This window comes from Giraffa tippelskirchi, chromosome X, assembly GCF_054371585.1.
Source record: "Giraffa tippelskirchi isolate mGirTip1 chromosome X, T2T-mGirTip1v1.2.pri, whole genome shotgun sequence".
Taxonomy (NCBI): domain Eukaryota; kingdom Metazoa; phylum Chordata; class Mammalia; order Artiodactyla; family Giraffidae; genus Giraffa; species Giraffa tippelskirchi.
The window spans coordinates 4,760,238-4,777,783 of record NC_137289.1 but is presented as its reverse complement, the minus strand read 5'-3'; the positions used below and the strand labels follow the sequence as shown (position 1 = coordinate 4,777,783).

At 39.3% G+C, this 17,546-nt stretch overlaps 1 protein-coding gene across 9 annotated transcripts in view; it reads left to right on the top strand.

The window, feature by feature from the left end:
* MTMR1 (myotubularin related protein 1) overlaps positions 1-17,546 on the top strand; it is a 60,019-nt gene that overhangs the window by 5,390 nt on the left and 37,083 nt on the right. Inside the window, exons 2-4 of one of the 9 annotated variants that reach the window (XM_081564603.1) lie at positions 1,139-1,244; positions 11,785-11,808; positions 12,432-12,458. In XM_081564603.1, the coding sequence (XP_081420729.1) occupies positions 1,139-1,244; positions 11,785-11,808; positions 12,432-12,458 (157 nt within the window). Of the gene's footprint in view, positions 1-1,138; positions 1,302-1,791; positions 1,948-11,784; positions 11,809-12,431; positions 12,459-13,950; positions 14,002-17,546 lie in introns of those variants that run through there. The other 8 variants (XM_081564604.1, XM_081564605.1, XM_081564606.1 and 5 more) reach the window with 8 other exon arrangements.

Below are 17,546 nucleotides of genomic sequence, written 5' to 3'. Positions count from 1 at the left end.
CTCGGGTGAGGCCATGTACAGAAATGTGTTGAACACTTGAGAGCAGCACGCAAGTGGGCGATGCCATTTTCTCTGCATTGTTGTGTTCTCATATAAGGCAGTGGTGAGCATCCATGGCACTGGCCTGGGTTTTTGCCCTCTGACTCCGTGAGTTGGTCATTACTGGTGGTACCGCATCCTGGAAGGACAGCCCCAGTGGAGCTGGAGGCAGGCCTACCACTTTCTGATGGGCCTTGTCACTTCTGCAACTCAATTTTCTCATCTCAGAAACCTTTTGGCTAGTCCCCGTTCTGCCTTCTTATCACTTGTCGTTGTCAGGCTCTAACATAATGATGGACTGGTAGAGCCTTTTGTAAGTTGTCAGAGCACTTACAGAAATGTAAGGTTGCATTATTACTACACATAGGACATAACTTCTCTAGTCTGTTCTTTTTAAAATCCTACAATCAGCTTTGCTCCATTAAGAGTCACTTAGATTCACTTGAAATTACATCATTTTATAGATTTAAAGCTACCAACATGAAATTGATTGCATTTTTGAAGAACATATGCTGTAAGATAAATATTTCATTTTAGAATTAATTTTCTACTTACATTGAGAATATTCACTCTGTATAGTTGTAACTGAGTAATATTTCATTAAAGGCTAGAAAATAACATGCTTAACTGGCTGAGGTCTAGAACCTTTGCTGCTGCTGCTAAGTCGCTTCAGTCATGTCCGACTCTATGCGACCCCATAGACGGCAGCCCATCAGGCTCCGCCGTCCCTGGGATTCTCCAGGCAAGCATACTGGAGCGGATTGCCATTTCCTTCTCCAGTGCATGAAAGGGAAAAGTGAAAGTGAAGTCGCTCAGTCATGTCTGACTCTTAGCGACCCCATGGACTGTAGCCTACCAGGCTCCTCCGTCTTTACCTTAAAATAAATTAGTTGGTTTATTTCAAATCACCCTGGAACCTACTCTTACTTCCTAATTGTCAATCAGTATTTTAGTTCTTATGGTAAATGTAAAGGTAACCAAATAGCCTAATAGAAGTTCGTTTTCTAAAAAAGAAGTGTACATATATCCCTAGTCCATGCTCATTTTTCTCACTCAGAGCCTATGTCTTAAAATATTTTAATTGCACTATTTCTTTTAGTCCTACAGGATCACATGTTGAATGGTGTAAACAGCTTATAGCTGCCACAATTTCTAGTCAGATTTCAGGTTCAGTGACATCAGAAAATGTATCCAGAGATTACAAGGTAAGCAGAATTGAGTCCTTAATTCATTTTCAATATACCGAGTAGCCAAGAAGCTTTGCAAATTTAATTCAAATAAGACTTTGGCCCCCTGATGCTCACTGGCCATTTGCTTGGGAACAAGGGTGAAATGTCCTCTGTTGTTAGATCTGAACTTTAAAAGAGACGTTTTTACCAGGATCAGGTATATGTGATCATAGTTTTATAACCAAGAGGAAAAGTTGACTTTTGATTATGATCATTCTTTTGAAAATACAGTTCCATTTTATTATCTTATTATGTATTTTATTATGTATTATATTTTTAGATTTGATTGTAATAAATGCCTATATTTTCTTTATTAGTATTCTGAATTTCATAAAACATCTGATAGGATTTCTCTAACTTCACAATTTGTTTCTGTATTTATGTACTACCTGTGGGTTTTCAGCATTAATATGTGATACTGGAATGCCAAAAACAACTTGTAAAATCTCAAGAATATTGTATGGGCAGCCTTATTTTTTAGTCCTTATTGAATTGCAAAATCTCTTCTTGTTTATTTTAAAAGTTGGATTCCCTGCTTATTCTAAAGTTAAGAGTGATAAGCTCCTTGTCAGCAGAGACTGGGGCTCTTTTTCTCACCACTGCTCCCCCAGCACGATCCTGGAACATAACAGGTGCTCAATAAATTTTTGTTGACTCACTTAACAAATAAAATGCTTGCGTGCTCCATCTTTATTAAGGCTAAAGACTAACTTTGTTTTAATGTCAAGAAACTATTAACAGGTACATTCAGTGAAACCATGTTTAATTTCAGTAGTAGAGTTTGCTTGAAATTAAGTTTATTATAGTCATTTTCGCCCACTGGTAAGAGAGAATAGATTTTCACAAGTATGGACGAATTATATTTTAGTACCCTAGGTCAACAGCTCTCAAAATCATGGCCCTTGCCAGGCATCAAATCTTACAAGGAGTTCAAGAGCTGTGATAATGATCTTAAGTCATTCTTAATAGCTGTCCTCGTTGAAGGGCTCTCACCTCACTTCCTCTTTAGCTTGCCCTGTAACAAGTGCAGAAACTGACTCCATGGGATGTGTAATTGACATTTGGCTATGGTGTTGGACTTGCTTCATCCAAGCCACCGGATACTATTGATTACGCCTCCCAGAGGAAGGCATGGCTGTGGCTGAATAGAGATTGGATAATATGCCAAGCCAAAAGAGTGGCAGTATAGTTCTGGATAGGTTTCCCTGCTGTCTGGTTTTTGTGTTTGCCCACGTAGGAGCAGCTGGGGTTCCTGTTCCACAAGACCTGGTGGGCAGATATGCTGTTTCCAGGTGGGAGAAGTGTTTGCTGCGTCACCTATGCCTGAGTGGCTGGGCACTGGACAGCTGCTGACCCACTGGTCCCAGGTGCCCTCCTGCCCCCACCGTAGCTGAGACACTGCCCCACTGAGTGAGAGGCTCCAGGATCCATATTAGCAGAGAATGGCTCTCGGACCTTGGATTGATTTTTCTTTATGGACAGTTATGAGTTAACTGTAATATTTTCATTTATTGTTGAATAGTTGTTAGTGCTGTGTGGGTTCTAGAAAAGAATGGTGACCATGTGATAGCTACCTAACCTCTACATGAATAGATCAGACTGAATCTATACTTTAACATGAAGCAACTAAAGTTTTTTGTTTTTTTTTTAATTTTAGTCTATTTACGAATTTTGTGTAGCAGAATTAGCTCATGTTGGAATGGTTTAACAGATGGTATTCAGAGAAAAAGAAGGCTTTTCCATGTTTTGAAAATTGAATTTTAAGTACCTACATCAGATCATAGCTAAAATTTTAGATGAATTATTGTGAGAGCATTTTTTTTAATCACTGTCTTTGTTAGATTCATCCTATAGCCAAGTCTGCAAATTTGATGTTAAATTAATAATTCAGGAGTTGTTGTGTTTTCTTTAAGAAGAGAGTTATTTTAAATAATAAAAGCATGAAATGTTTCTAAACCACAGATAATTTTACATGCTGTGTATAAAGTAGTTCTTGAAATCAGGGTATCCCAACAGGCCTTTGGGACACCTCTGGCATGGGAGCCGTGCCTGGCATTGGCCCTGAAGGCCTAGATACAAATCCTTGAAGATTTAGCGTACAGTCATCAGTCACTAATACTTGAGATTATGTATTGTGCAAATATCTTATTTGAAACAGGCACTCAATTTTGGGGTTAGTTTATTATAGGTTAGACTCACTGTCGGTAGTGAAATGGGAGCAGATGTTTTTCTGGAGCAGAGCCCTTGCATCTTGATTTGGAATGCTGATTGTGTTCTCAGTTGTAGCTGCTGAGAGTGGTTCAGCATCCTCACCCTCATAAGCCTTCTAGCCTGTGTAGGGCTCTGTGGTTTTGTCATACTTTTTTGACGTATCATCCATTTAATTCTTAAGACAACCCAGTGAGATGGCATTTATTATAATCATCGCTTAACAGGTGAGGAAAGCAAGGCTCAGAAAGATTAAATGACTCAGTTCCGTGGTGGCTCAGATGGTAAAGAATCTGCCTTCAGTGCAGGAGACTGAGTTTGATCCCTGGGTCGGGAAGATCCCCTAGAGAAGGAAATGGCACCCTACTCCAGTATTCTTGCCTGGGAAATCCCCTGGACAGAGGAGCCTGGTGCAAAGAGTTAGACATGACTAAGCAATAACACTAGTATCATGCAGTTAGACTTGGGATTTGAACCCAAGTCATCCTATTGAAAAGCTAGAGTGATTTTAAGAATTTCGTCCTGCCTTCCTGTTCACTATTTTTTAAAATGTGGCCCTTGGGTGTTCCCTGGGATGGCTGCAGAAATGCAGCTTCCACGATCCACATGCCACTCAGTGAATCAGAATCTCTGAGGGCAGGGAAGAGTGGATCTTATGTATTTCTTGTGTGCAATAAATTGTGAAAAGTTCGGCTTCCCTAGGTTTGTATCTGTTGAAATCGATGATGATACCATACATTTCTGGTAGATTCCCACAAACCTGAATAATTAGCACTCATGTTAGATTTTAAAGTACAGTTGCTTTATTATTTTCATAAATTGACGGCTTAGGGTCAGATCACCCAAGGTGTGGTAAGAATAACACTGGCGTCACTTGAAAAGAGTTAAGATGGTATTCCCATGAACATGTTTTAACAGTTATATAATTATTTTAATGTGTAGTAGAAAAATTGGCACATCAGACTTGTGATTTAATAGATGGATGTTATTGCTTAAAGCCAGGCAAAATATGAAAAAAGAGTGTATTTAAAGTCAACATAAATACTAATATTAGTACAGGTGACATGCAGGTATAGCAAACCAGACTTGTACAGGTGGTATATAAGATGCCAGAAGTTTGAAAAACATTGTCCCTGTTGAAAGAGTACATAGTAATTATGTGAATTAAAGATTAACTAAATTAATAAATGTATGCCTTAATACCAAGTCATCCTGAAGATTTACCTGATAATTAAGACTACTAGAAGAAATGTAATAAAATGTCTTCTTTGCCCACCCTACTACTAACTCAGTTGCTTCCATTTTTAACAGGCTAAGAAAGAGTACAAATCTCTCTCTTGAATTTGTCAAAACATTTAAGAACAAGATCTGAATGTAATGTTCCAAAGATTAGATGAAAAAAATACAGTCATAAATTGTAATGAAACATTTTTAGGAACTGTTAGCAGAAGTGACAAAGTTGATGAGCTTCCATTGTTTGCAAAGCAGAACTAGGCCAAGAAGAGGGAACATGGTGGAGCCATACAGACTGTACTCGTTAGCTTTGTAACCTTGTATAACCTCTGAGTATCACTTTCCTTTTGTGTAAGGATATGAGTTTGGATTAGATTTAAAGTCTCTAAATTCGTTTCTTTCTAGAACATTCTTCAACTGTGTTTTGTCCAAAAGGATTTGATTCTGGCCAGCCTTCAGGAAATTAGGACACCATAGTTTCAATGTGATCATTCTCTTTCCTCTGGCTCCAACATCACCATCACCACCACCATCATCATCACCCCTCTGTCCCTCCTGTTTCTCCTACTCTCATCACCACACACACAGTAGCTAGATCTCTTCTTTAAATATTGTGAAGAAAAAGGAGAAAATGGAGAGGGTCTTGTACTAAATTTAATAATTTAGTAGGTTAGTACAGTGACTAAATTCTGGATCCTAAACAAAAATTTCCAGAAGGGCTTTGGAGGGAAGTGGGATGCAGTGTGTGGGGAAGGCTTCATTATGCTTGAGCTTGGTCTTAGTTAATCCTTCTTAAATTGAGTACAAGTCTAGAAAGAGGGAAGCTTGAGCATGATCATTTTGAATCCATGGGCATAATCCAGGGTTGATAGCTTGGACTCATGATCTGTTTATTAAATCAGAGTTTGCAAACACAGATGTCTACAGGGGAGAGCTAACAAGCTAAACAGACATGGGTGAGGGCTGTGGAGAACTGGATACTTCAGTGTGTCCCCTTAGAAACAATTTAATTATAAAAACAACCATGCTCCTGCCTGATTGAGCAATAGGCCTCCAGTGTGTAATCACTGTAATGGCAGAGTACTGCCCTATCTCTCGGGATTACTTGTGGGTAGAATTATTTCTTAAAAATATCAAGGTTTGGGCTTCTGCTTCTGGAAAGATGAGGCAGATGTACTTTTTCTTATTTTGCACTCTCAGTATAAATAAATACCCTGGAAATGATCTATAGGATAAACAAAAGAATGCCCTGAAAGGTAGAGAGAAGGAGGCAGACTGGTTAGGGACCTCCGGACCCAAGGAACAGTGGGGTGGTGATGTCTTTGTTTTTTTTTTTTTTGTTTGTTTTTTTTTTTACCACATATGTCTCAGACTTGTTGCCAAAGAAGCCAGCAACCCAGAAATGCCAACGGGTGCAGACAACAAAAGCCTAGTCTTTCTCGCCAAAGGACAGGAAGGGGGCAGCTGAGTAGAAAGAAAACTTTCAGACACTAACCACTGTGGTCCAGCCAAACACCATAGAAAACGCTGCAGCCCCACACCTACCAGCAAGGCCAAGTGGGGAGTCTAGATTCCACCCTCATCAGGCTGCAACGCGGCACACCAAGCATGGCAGCTGTGGTGTTGGGAGGCCTGGTGGACAGTCAGGGTTTTCAGCACCACCCATTGGCTGGGAAGCCACACCCCCACTATGGGATCGGTGCTATCAGTCATGTGTACTCCTGCCACTTCCAGCAGGGCAGGTATCAGCGGAAGCCTAACTGGACCCTGGAACTCTCACCCCCACCCAGAAATAACTAGGAGACCCCTGGCCTTTGATGTCAGTGGGGACCGAGAGGGGAAACTGAATTTGTACCCCAACCCACCTGTAATGAGGCACTGCTCCCCAACCCCCTCCTGCTTGAGCAGTGGCAGAGAAACAGCTACAACAGAAGGGTTAGGTAAGACCCACACTCTTATAATACTCAAAATGGCCAGATTTCCATTGAAAATCACTCATAATACCAAGAGCCAGAAAGATCTCAAACTGAATGAAGAGGATCAGTAGATGCCAAAACTGAGATGACAGATTTTAGAATTCTGTGAAAAAGATTTTAAAGAAGCCATCATAAAATTGCTTCAATAAACAGTTAACAGATATGTTTGAAACAATAAAAACATAGAAAGTGAGAGACAAAAAATCAGAACGTTTCAGCAAGGAATATGAGATAAGAACCAAATGGAAAATTTAAAACTGAAAAATACAGTAATGAAAAAACAACCCCCCAAAAAACACACAAAAAAAGAAAGAAAAACACTAAAGCCTCAGTGGATTGGTTCAACAGCAGAATAGAGAGGGCAGAGAAAAGAACTGAATGAATCTTGAGGGAATTACACAGAGTAAAATTGCCACTCCCAAACGGTCACATGCTGTATGATTTCATTTGTGTAGTGAAAGTGTGTTAGCAGCTCAGTCATGTCCGACTCTGCGACCCCATGGACTGTAGCCCACCAGGCTCCTTTGTTCATGGAATTCTCCAGGCAAGAATACTGGATTGGGTTTCCATCCCCTTCTCCAGGGGATCTTCCCGACCCAGGGATCGAACCTGGCTCTCCTGCGTTGCAGGTGGATTCTTTACCATCTGAGATTTTCAGGGAAGCCCTTCATTTGTGTGACAATCTTCAAGTGACAAAATTATAGAAACGGAGAACAGATTAGTGGTTGCCAGGGCCTGAGAAGGGGAAGGGCTGGGAGGGAAGTGGATGTGGCCATAAAAGAGCAACGTTAGGTGATGAGGAAATTGTTCTGCATCTTGGCTGTGTCAATGTCAGGGCCCTGGTTCTGGTATTGTTCTGTAGTTTTATAATATACGACTAAAATTTGGTGACATGGTGCATGGAATCTCTCTTATTCTTACAACTGCTTATGAATCAACAGTTATCTCAAAATTAGAAATTAAATTTTTAAAAGATCAAGATTTTTATAGACTGCTGAATGACTCTATATTGCATGTAGAATAAATTTTGATTAATATTTCCAACAAGTCATGATATATCAGAAGTATTATTTAAATGAAGCATATAGTTATGCAAATAAAGATGTTAGAATGTTTTTACTCCACTATTACAGTCTATTCATGGAAAGAAACTCTTAGAGGCATAGGCTCAAAGATAACACATTTATTAAAAAAACTGATATTTGACTTAGAATCATATGGTTTATCAAAAAGGTCATAAAATTTGGAGTCGGGGCACTTTGCCTTGAGTCCCGCCCTGTACCTGACTAGCTAGCTGCTCAAGTTACTTACCTTGCTGAGCCTCAAGTGTTCTCATCTGTAAAGTGGATGTTATAGCGGAGGTTTAATGTATTAAAAACGGCAGCATATGTGTGAAATGCATGCAGTGCTCATTTATGGTATGCTATTATTCTATGAAAATGTATATGATATGTAAAAATGAATACAAGAAGAGTGTATTATAATTGCTGAACACAGGTCCACTTTCAAAAATGTGATGTGAGTACCTGATATGCACAGGGGCTGGGCTGCATGGAATTCATAATAGAGGAAAGAGACTCAAAAAAATACAGTACAAGTTGAACGGTGGAGACTGTTGCAATAGACAAGGAAACAAGGTGTGGTGGGAGGAGCCAGACAGGCAGAACAGGGCATTCTGGGCATGAAGCCTTGAGGCCCTTGGTCAGGCAACTCAGAAAGGAAACAGGTTTAGGTGGGGCCATGTAGAGATGAAGAGCATCACACTGACACCAGTCAGCTTAGGTTGGAATCCCCACCCGCTTAGAACACTTGTGACATCAGATGTGTGGGTTTGTTCCCACACTGGCAAATTCTCCAACACCAGATGAGTGTTCTACAATTCAATTCGGTTGTGATACTCACCGGAGTTAGTGCAGACCCCACAGGTTAAGGGCTCAGTCCACAAAACTTCTCACTTCAGTTGTCCAGTTTCAGGTAGTGGGTTCCCAGGTTACCTGGAACTTCTGCTTGGCTTGGCTACAAATTGGAGGGTGCCCACAATTCCCTCCCTGAGTTCAATCATTTGTTAGAACAACTGACAGAACTCAGGTAAACAAGTTTACCAGTTCCTTATAGGGAAAATGACGTAAAAAATGATACAGCCTGTGCGGCTGTCTGAGGTCTTGAGGGCCATCAGCGCTGGTTGCAGGATTTGACTCCTGAGCTGTGCTTTAACCACTGTGCTGATTGCTGCCCCCCACCCCCACACCGAGTTTTCTGAACTTTTCCAAGGAAGCTTAAGTGCCTCCTAGGGTTTGGGGACTGGTCAGGACCTCACAGCCATTTGTAGACTCCTTTCCTTTTCTACGTGTAGAAACTGAGGCTGGGTGCGGGCATGCAGAGAGAGGCTCCAGGCCTCCTGACTTCAAACCACTGCTCTCTACCTTTGATCAGAATCACATTCACATGTAAGGCCCAGGGATGCTGCTTGTAGCACTGTTTTTCAGTTGTCAATTGTTACTATCTCTTTATAGACAAAACATTACAAAATTAATTGCAATTTCAGAGCAAATGTGAAAAAATAAACATGCTGGAGTGGAGGTTTGGGGGGAGCAAGGAGAAGCGAGGGAAGAGGTCATACTGTTGCTTTCTTCACCCACCCTCGAGGGAGTTCAGAGGGAGTGGAGGTACATTGGATGGCTTTAGTTCCTGTGCATTAATTACAGTGGGACCACACTGAGGTAGTGTAGCAGACTATCTGGGTGTAAGTACTTGCTCTACACCTTGAACTTGGCCATATTACTTACCTGTGCCTTGGGTTTCTCATCAGAAAATGGGGCCCATGATAGTTTTTATCTCACAAGGTTGTTCTGAGAATAAAATGAGTTAGTACATACAAGGTTCCTAGAAGAATGGCAGCCACCAAAAAATCATTTCTTGAATTTTTTTTTTAAATGATGCAGCTGCTGCAGAAGGACGACAATAAAAGGACTAGAAATTACAATTTCAGTCAGCAGATTGGGAAGAGGGAGGGAGTGGTGTGAGAAAGCATGTTTCCTCAACTAGCTAGGTCACTAGCTACTGTTTGAAAACTGACAAGTCAAGAAGTTGTGGTGTCATTTACACATTATACAGTGAAACTTTCTGAACTCTTACAGGATTTTGTAATTTATGTTCAGTTTTTGTCATCATTTAAAAATTCTGGTAATAGATTTATGTTATAGTTGGATAATATACAAATGTATGTAGATCTTAAGTTGTATGCCAACTCTCTACCTAAAAAATGTTCTTACCTTCAAGGAAATTTTTGTGATTTATATAGCAAAGCAAATTTGGAACTTAACTTACACACACACACACACATGAAACTATTACCTTTTATGAATTTTCACCTTATATAATGATTTTAATAAAAAATTCATATATGTTCTAGGAATGTGCTAGTCACAATGCTCACTTTATCTCGTAAGTCATGATACTCCCTATCCCTATATCTCATTGAAATGAATAATACCTCAATCTTTTAGACATTTGTGCCTCATCACTGAACTCTTCTTCTGTTGTTTCTAATTATAAATACTAAAATAAACTTTAAGTATTAAGTAATACATCATTTTCATGATATGCTGTGTCTGTATGTGTGAAATGTACTGCTGGAATTTAATGCAATTTTAGTTATGCTTCTGAACTAGATGAATAAATACTAACTATGTGAAAAAAAGAAGTAGTGATGTAACCGTATTTATGGTTATGGAGACATAATTTTAAAAATTCTCATTAAATGTGGTTATCACTGACAAATGAAGCTAGGGAGGGGAGCCTCTCTATTTTGACTTTTTATTACCATGGATGTCCCATTTTGAGTTTTTTTCAAAATTAACATAAGCATGTATATTATGGATTTTCTACTAACTTTTCTGTTGTAATTAACAAATGATAAATGTCACATATTTAAAGTATACAGATTGATGAGTTTTTGATAGGTGCCCCCTTGTGGCGCTATCACCACTATTAGGATAAACATATTCATCACCACCACCTCCTCAAAAAAGGGGGCAGATTTAAGCTTCTTAGCCTAAATAGTCTATATTTAGGAACTTCTGGGCTTTAATTCCCTTTGAGCTATAGCATCCCTTAGTTCAGACACCTTTTTTACTTCAAAGAGTATTTTCTTTTAATAGCGATACAATGATGTTTTTTGAAGTGTGTCCTCATATTCACGTGATCCTCTTATCTATCCTGAGTAAAACCTATGAAGCTAATAAGAACCTCCAGTGATTTTTTTTTTTTTTTAATGATGTTTTCCGTAGAACCTCCAGTGTTCTATCGTATGCAATGATCAGATTTCAGAGTCGAGAGTGGGGAACAGATGAGTCAAGCCTTCCTCAGACTGTTAGCACTATTCGCTTTTCAAAAGTTCCATTGGTTCTCTGGGCCATTTCCCGAATGCTCCTGCTGCACGTTTCCATGTGCAGCAGTCGGGCCTGGGTTAACGTGAGGGAGGCAACTTCTCCCTCTGGGGCGGCCACATCAGGGAGTTTAATTCTGGAGTCCCAAGTGCAAATTGGAAATAGAATTCCTATAGAAACCAGATTAAGATTGTGCTTAACTAGGCTTTGTGATCCCATTAACACTGTGGCTGAGCTGTGCTCCGCGCCAGCTGTGGGCGCTTTTGTGGTTTCTTGGTTCGGTTTTGTTTTGTTTCTGTGGGCTGGTTTGGGAGCAGAACCACCTTTTTATATTATTGTTTCTATGGGGAAAATGTGTTCAGTATTCCAAACAGACACACAAATGAACTTTTCAAACACAGCCTGTTCACACTGTCTTGTAATAGCCCTTGACAGAAGGGGTTTGTGTTTAAAATAATGTAGTTTGTCTTAGGCTAAGGGCAATAAGTTTCTCCAAATCATAGACTTGCCTGCAAATTACAGGACAAATGTGTTAGGATTGATTGGATATTGAATGAAACTTAGAGGGCAAACATGTTAAGATCGACCTGCTGGGTTTTATTTGGAGTATTATGATGTTTCTTAGAGCATGGGCTGGCGAACTTAACAGCATCTTTCACAGGTCAATAGTGATGTGTCCGTGATGATGATGTTCTGTGTTTTAACTGACAGGTTTTCAGGAGGCCTGATATAAGGGTAAGGATATTTGGTTTTCAGCACATGGGCCTCCGCCTTGTGTGTCTCTGTGCTTTATCGGACACTTAGTCTATTTAGTATTCTTTGCCTTCTCACTGGTTTTATGAGTCACTCAGATCAATTTGCTCTGCTGTGTCATAGCTTTCAGTGTTCACTAGAAATGCTTTATTTGTTATGATGTTTTCATGTGCGAAAAAGCCAATGTGTGTGAGGGCAGGATGCTAAAATTGTTTCCAGTGTGCAATACTGACTTTTGTTGTGTTACAGGAATTCTGACCAAGTGGGTATTCATGGCATGGGGTTTATAAGAGTAGGCCTACAGAGTCCTGTTCATTTAACCTTGTTTATCACATAATTCATGCTGGAGTATTTATTAACAAGAAAAACAACAAAGTGGTCCGTTGTCCATCCTGAGTAGGCGATCTAAGGTTTCAAGCCTTGATTACAACATCAAATAAGATTTCATGTTTGCATGCTGAATCCCAAAAGCAGAAGTGCTAATCTTGAAGATGAATTTAGCAAAATCAGCCTCATTTAGTATTTCTTAAAATACAGACGTAGCTGTTATAGCTAGTGGATTATAGTTTATATTTTCCTCATGATTTTCCTTCCCTTTATTTCAGAATATTCATAAAGCAAGACAAAGATTGGTAATGTGCATGCATTTAAACCTGAGTATCAGATGTTAAAAATTAACCTTGTTCCATTAAATGAAAACAATGTGGATTTTGACAGAATCATTTAGTGACTTTGGTTTTAAACTTTTAAAAATAAGCAGGTTAAATCAAATTCTTGGATTCTAGTTGTTTTATCTTTGTTTAATTTTGTTTTCACCATGTTTTCTTTTGCTCATGGGAATCATTTTCTTTCATTGATTCACATTGTTAACTATTAGTGTTTGGCTTTACACTTGCATGGACTTTGAAATGCTATGTGGGTTTTTTTTTTTTGGTTGCTGTTTGATCATTCATTCTTTTGTTTTTAAAATTTTTATCAAAGAATGATTCCATTTTCTTTGTATTAAAAAAATGGAAATTTCAAAAAACTGGCTGTGTTTAACAATTTGTCCTGCTCTGAATGGTAGCAGTACCAACTGTGTACTAAATTCAACCTGATGATAAAGTATAAAAATATTTTTAAGTAGCTATTTTATTTTACTGACAAAAATGAAAGGTGAGGAAGAGTAAATTCTTTTAAAGCTTTGCTACTTATTCACTGATTGCCTTTTAAAGAAATGTAGTCCTTGGGATCAAAGTTTCTTGAAGGAAAAATATATGGATGCTAAATTTTAATATTTTCAGCCTCAGAGACTTGATATAACTTTTAAAAGGGGTTATTATTTTGTCATCTTCAATATTCATGCTCATTATACCACAGGCTAAACTAAAAGTCCAAGTTTTTAGGGTTTCGAAAACTCATTCTATAAAGAAATTAAGAATAGTAATACATGTAAAGGGATTGGAAAATTTAGATAAAGATATGTAATATTTTAGCTATTTCTTTGAAGCTCATTGATACTGTAATTAGAAAGATTTAATATGATTTTGAGTCATAAATCATAGTATTTAATTAGCAATAAGCAATAAGTAACAGAGCATTTGTATGTATCTGCATATGTATTACCCCAGCATGTGATATGCACATGTGCATGTGTGGAAATGTTAATTCCAGTGGCATGGACCTCTGGGCAACATAATAGTTCCTTTTAAAAACACATGTCTATGAACCACCTTTGGATTTGGCTGGATTTTGGTCACTGCCCGGTCTCTGTGGTCTGTTTTCTTTTCTATGAGCATGTTATGCATCTGTGATTTTGATTCTTTGCTGTATGCTGCGGTATTGCTTGATTTTAAAAAGATAGTACATTCTGTGTAACCCATGATGTTTGTTTGCTTTTCATTTTACACCCCAGCACAAACACAGAGTAGATACTCCACTTTAGGCTGAGGATGCTATAGACGGCCTCCACATTCTTTCCTTAACTCCAAGGGGGAAAATGTTGGGATTTGCAAAGCCATGAAAGGTGTGTTACATGCTTACTGTCTCTTTAAGAAAGAACTTCTGTCCTTTCACCTGTCTGTTTGCACGTGTTTCTCTTTCCCCTCTTTGCCTTTTCTTGTCCATGCACCTGGTGCTGTGCAGGAGATTCAGGAAGAACACAATGGCTACCCTTCTGAAGCTGAAGCTGATCAGGTGGCAAGTTGTACATGTTCATCTGTTTGTAGTTACAGACCGTGTATTTAGAAGCCATTTCATACTAGATTTCTAGGCAACCAGCAAATGCTTTTTCCACTACAGTAGCACTCTCCTGTCGAAGTATGGTAGATGCCATTATGACATTATTTGCAAAAATTGGTTTATCCAACATTGTGTCAACCAGAAATTTGTTCATATCTGCCTCTCAGTTTTCCCAAGTAGATTTACTGACGGGAATAACGAGCCTCAGTCACGACACGATTCTGAAGGGCCTTCACAAAGACTTAGAGGGGCAGATGCACACACTCAGGGTGCTCCTCAAGGGTGCAGACTTTGCTTTATTCAAATTTGCAAGGTCTGTACCCAGCACAGCACCTGACACACTGTAGGTGTTTATGGAATGAGTCTGTGTATTTTGTAGAAGAAAAAAAAAACATTCATCGAGGTTTCTTGAGTACTTATTCTTTGCTCAGTACCTCTGGACTCTGCAGAGATTTAATGCAGCAGAACTTTCCCCAAAGCTTATGTAGCAACTGAGTATATGAAATCTCTAGAGGAGCCGCTCCAGGGAAGCATGGCAAACTCCCAGTGCTCAGCTGTCCCTTTGCCCAGCCCTCCCTGGTGACCCTGAAAGTACCTTGGAGAGGCCTGTTTGAAAACCACTGCTTTCGGCAGGCAGCTGTTACAGAAACTATCCACTCAGCAGCCTGGGTTCAGGAGAAGGAGAAAGCAGTGGAGAGCCATCAAGTTGGTGACCTTCCAGATCACCAGCAGAGGGCTGCGCTGAGATCATCAGAGAGAATTCCTCAACCGGGCAACACTTGGAGCAGAGGCCCCAAGAGGGCTGGGTGTATTCACGAGACATAAGACATATTTTATCCATAAGAACATTCCTCTTTGATGATGTACATGGGTTGGATAAATCAAGGGTCAAATCATGTCCTGTGCAACTTGGAAGTTGCAGTCAAAGCTTAATATAGCACAAGTGTGCGTCCTATCTCCTAACATCGGCTTTTTAGAGGGAATCTACTGTCCCGCAAAACAATGAGGCTTTAAGATCCATTCTCCTCTTGAATTCCTATGCTAAAGCTGAATGTCTTTCCTGTACACAGTGAACCTTTTATAGGGAGATCTGAAGCAGTGGGATCAATGATTTGTTTTATTCTTATAGTTGCTTTTTTATCATGTACAAAGCATGTCCCAGATTTAACTATTTTTAGTGAGAGGTTTGTTTCACTCTATCCCATCAACACGTTTCATGCCTCATATAAATGCACGAATATTTCACGCCAGATTTAACGTGACTGTTAGAAGAGAAGAGAAACCTTTGATCCCTAGCGTCTATCTTGAGAGTCTTGCACATTCCCAAAATGGTCCAGTCACTGCTGCCTCCCATCAACGGCATCTTATTAGTTGGTCCTGGATTGAGGACTTAAAAGTGTGTGAAGTGACTTGCTATAAAGGTTAAAGTGAATCAGACTTTTCCCCCACCTCTTCCAAATTCAGTTGATTAGAACAGCTTGCTTTAGTAAATATATTTAAAAATAACCTATTCCATTTATTTTTGAATATCAGTTAACAATTTTAAGTCTATATGAATATTTAGCCATTAAAATAAGCTTTAAAAGTGTAACATTTGAAGTTATTTAAAACTTGAATATTGATTAAGCTTTCTCACTTTGTAACTATATTATAAAATTAGTCACTAGCTTAGGCAATAAATTAAAGAAAACAAACTTTCAAAATAGGTCTTCTGTGAAGATTGGTGATTTTTATTGTTTCTAAAACTGGACATTGAAAAGTATAAATATTGGCTTATGCTTTATTTTGTCAAAGATGTATTTCCAAAACAGGTATGAGTATAAATGCATCCACAAACACTTCTCTGTGCCCCCTTTAACAGTTTTCTGCATCCCTAAAAATGTTGATTGAGAAGTGTCTTAAAAACCAATCTGGACTAAAAGTTTAAACTGAGTAATGTTGCTTGGAGGTGACGATGAACACTAATCTGTAGGAGGAGGAAGAACTGTGTCATTTTGTGCCCTCCCCAAACAAATATCATTTGACCAACATTTAGCATAGAATTCGCTCTTTATATTTTGACGTTTTCCCTTCTTATTTTATAAAATTGGATGAACCTACTATATATAGTATTTTTAAGTGGACCTTTAAGACCCTTTATAAAATATATTGAAGTATTCTTATAACTGTGAAAAATAATTATTTTGAATTTTCAATAATTTTGACTAGAATTACAAAAGATACCAGTTTTAGTATTTTGCTTCATAAAATTGTGTTGAAAACTTAGGACTATCTACTCTGTTTTCTGCCAAACACTAGTGGCCTCCTGATGTTAACAGGTATTGTTTGGAGAAAGCAGCCCCTGATGGACGAGGTAGGGGAAATGCAGCATACTCAAGCGCCTCCTGGCGGATTCGGCCTGCATTAACATGCTAAAGATTTGTTTCACTAAAAAAAAAAAAAGAACCCAGCTAAACGTGTTTCCATGAACCCAGCATTTCCCAAACTTTTCCAAATAAGTCCTATTCGCATCTCTTGGGAATTTAGTGCTCTATGAAACACAGCTTGGGGATTTCTGGGGTTTTGAACACCTTACTCTTATTCATGACATGTTATGTCAGAGATGCCTGGAGAAAGTGACCAGTTTCCTTGGCAGCATCTCACAGGGTGGCAGTACCTTGGAACAGGCACGAAGTTCAGGCTGTGGTCCCTAGATTTGTAGTTCAAGGACACCATTTTCTCAGCTCCCCTGAGTTATCTGGTGCTATACAAGCAGGCTTGCCAGAGACTGGCTCTACTGGCCCATAGTGCCAATCTGGACATTTAAAAATGTGGGCATGTATCCTTGCAGCCATCTAAGACATCCTTTTCCTGGTGATATTGTAACAGGAACTCTGAGACCTCTTTAGGAATTTGCTCGGTAAGCATGGAATCAGCAGTGTGAAGTGACTGGGGAGAAAAGCCTGATGAACAACACAACCCAGCTCCACAGGAGTGGATGAAAGACTCTTGTCTGCCAGATGAGGGCACATTCTTGTGGCCTGTATACACACTGACAAGCACACTCGCCTGCCCCCCCTCCTACACTTTGTGCAGCTGCAGGTAGCTGGTTTGGAGTAGGGAAGCCTAGGGCTTTCCTTAGTAAGAGACCCTCCTTGCTTTCTTAAATTAGACTTTGGGGTTTCCCACACACTCTCATAGCTGGGCCATTTCTACAGCTGCTTAAGCATCTGCATCTAATATTGATTTTATTTGTACTAGTTTCACGCTCAGAAGGTAACCTTTTTTGACCTTATTTCCAAATTCTGGAGGCACCTTGTAATAGCTGTCTGTGTAGTGATTACAGTATCTATCTGTCATGTCAAACCATCTCTGTATTAATGCTTTCTAACTGTGAAATTTAAGTACGTGTAACAATTTGCTAGACTATGCAGCATGGTGTCCTGTGATGCGGAGCTTTGAAATTGTCTTGTAAGGGAAGGGGGGCATACATTTTGCACGCTTCTGTAGCCTCGTAGCAA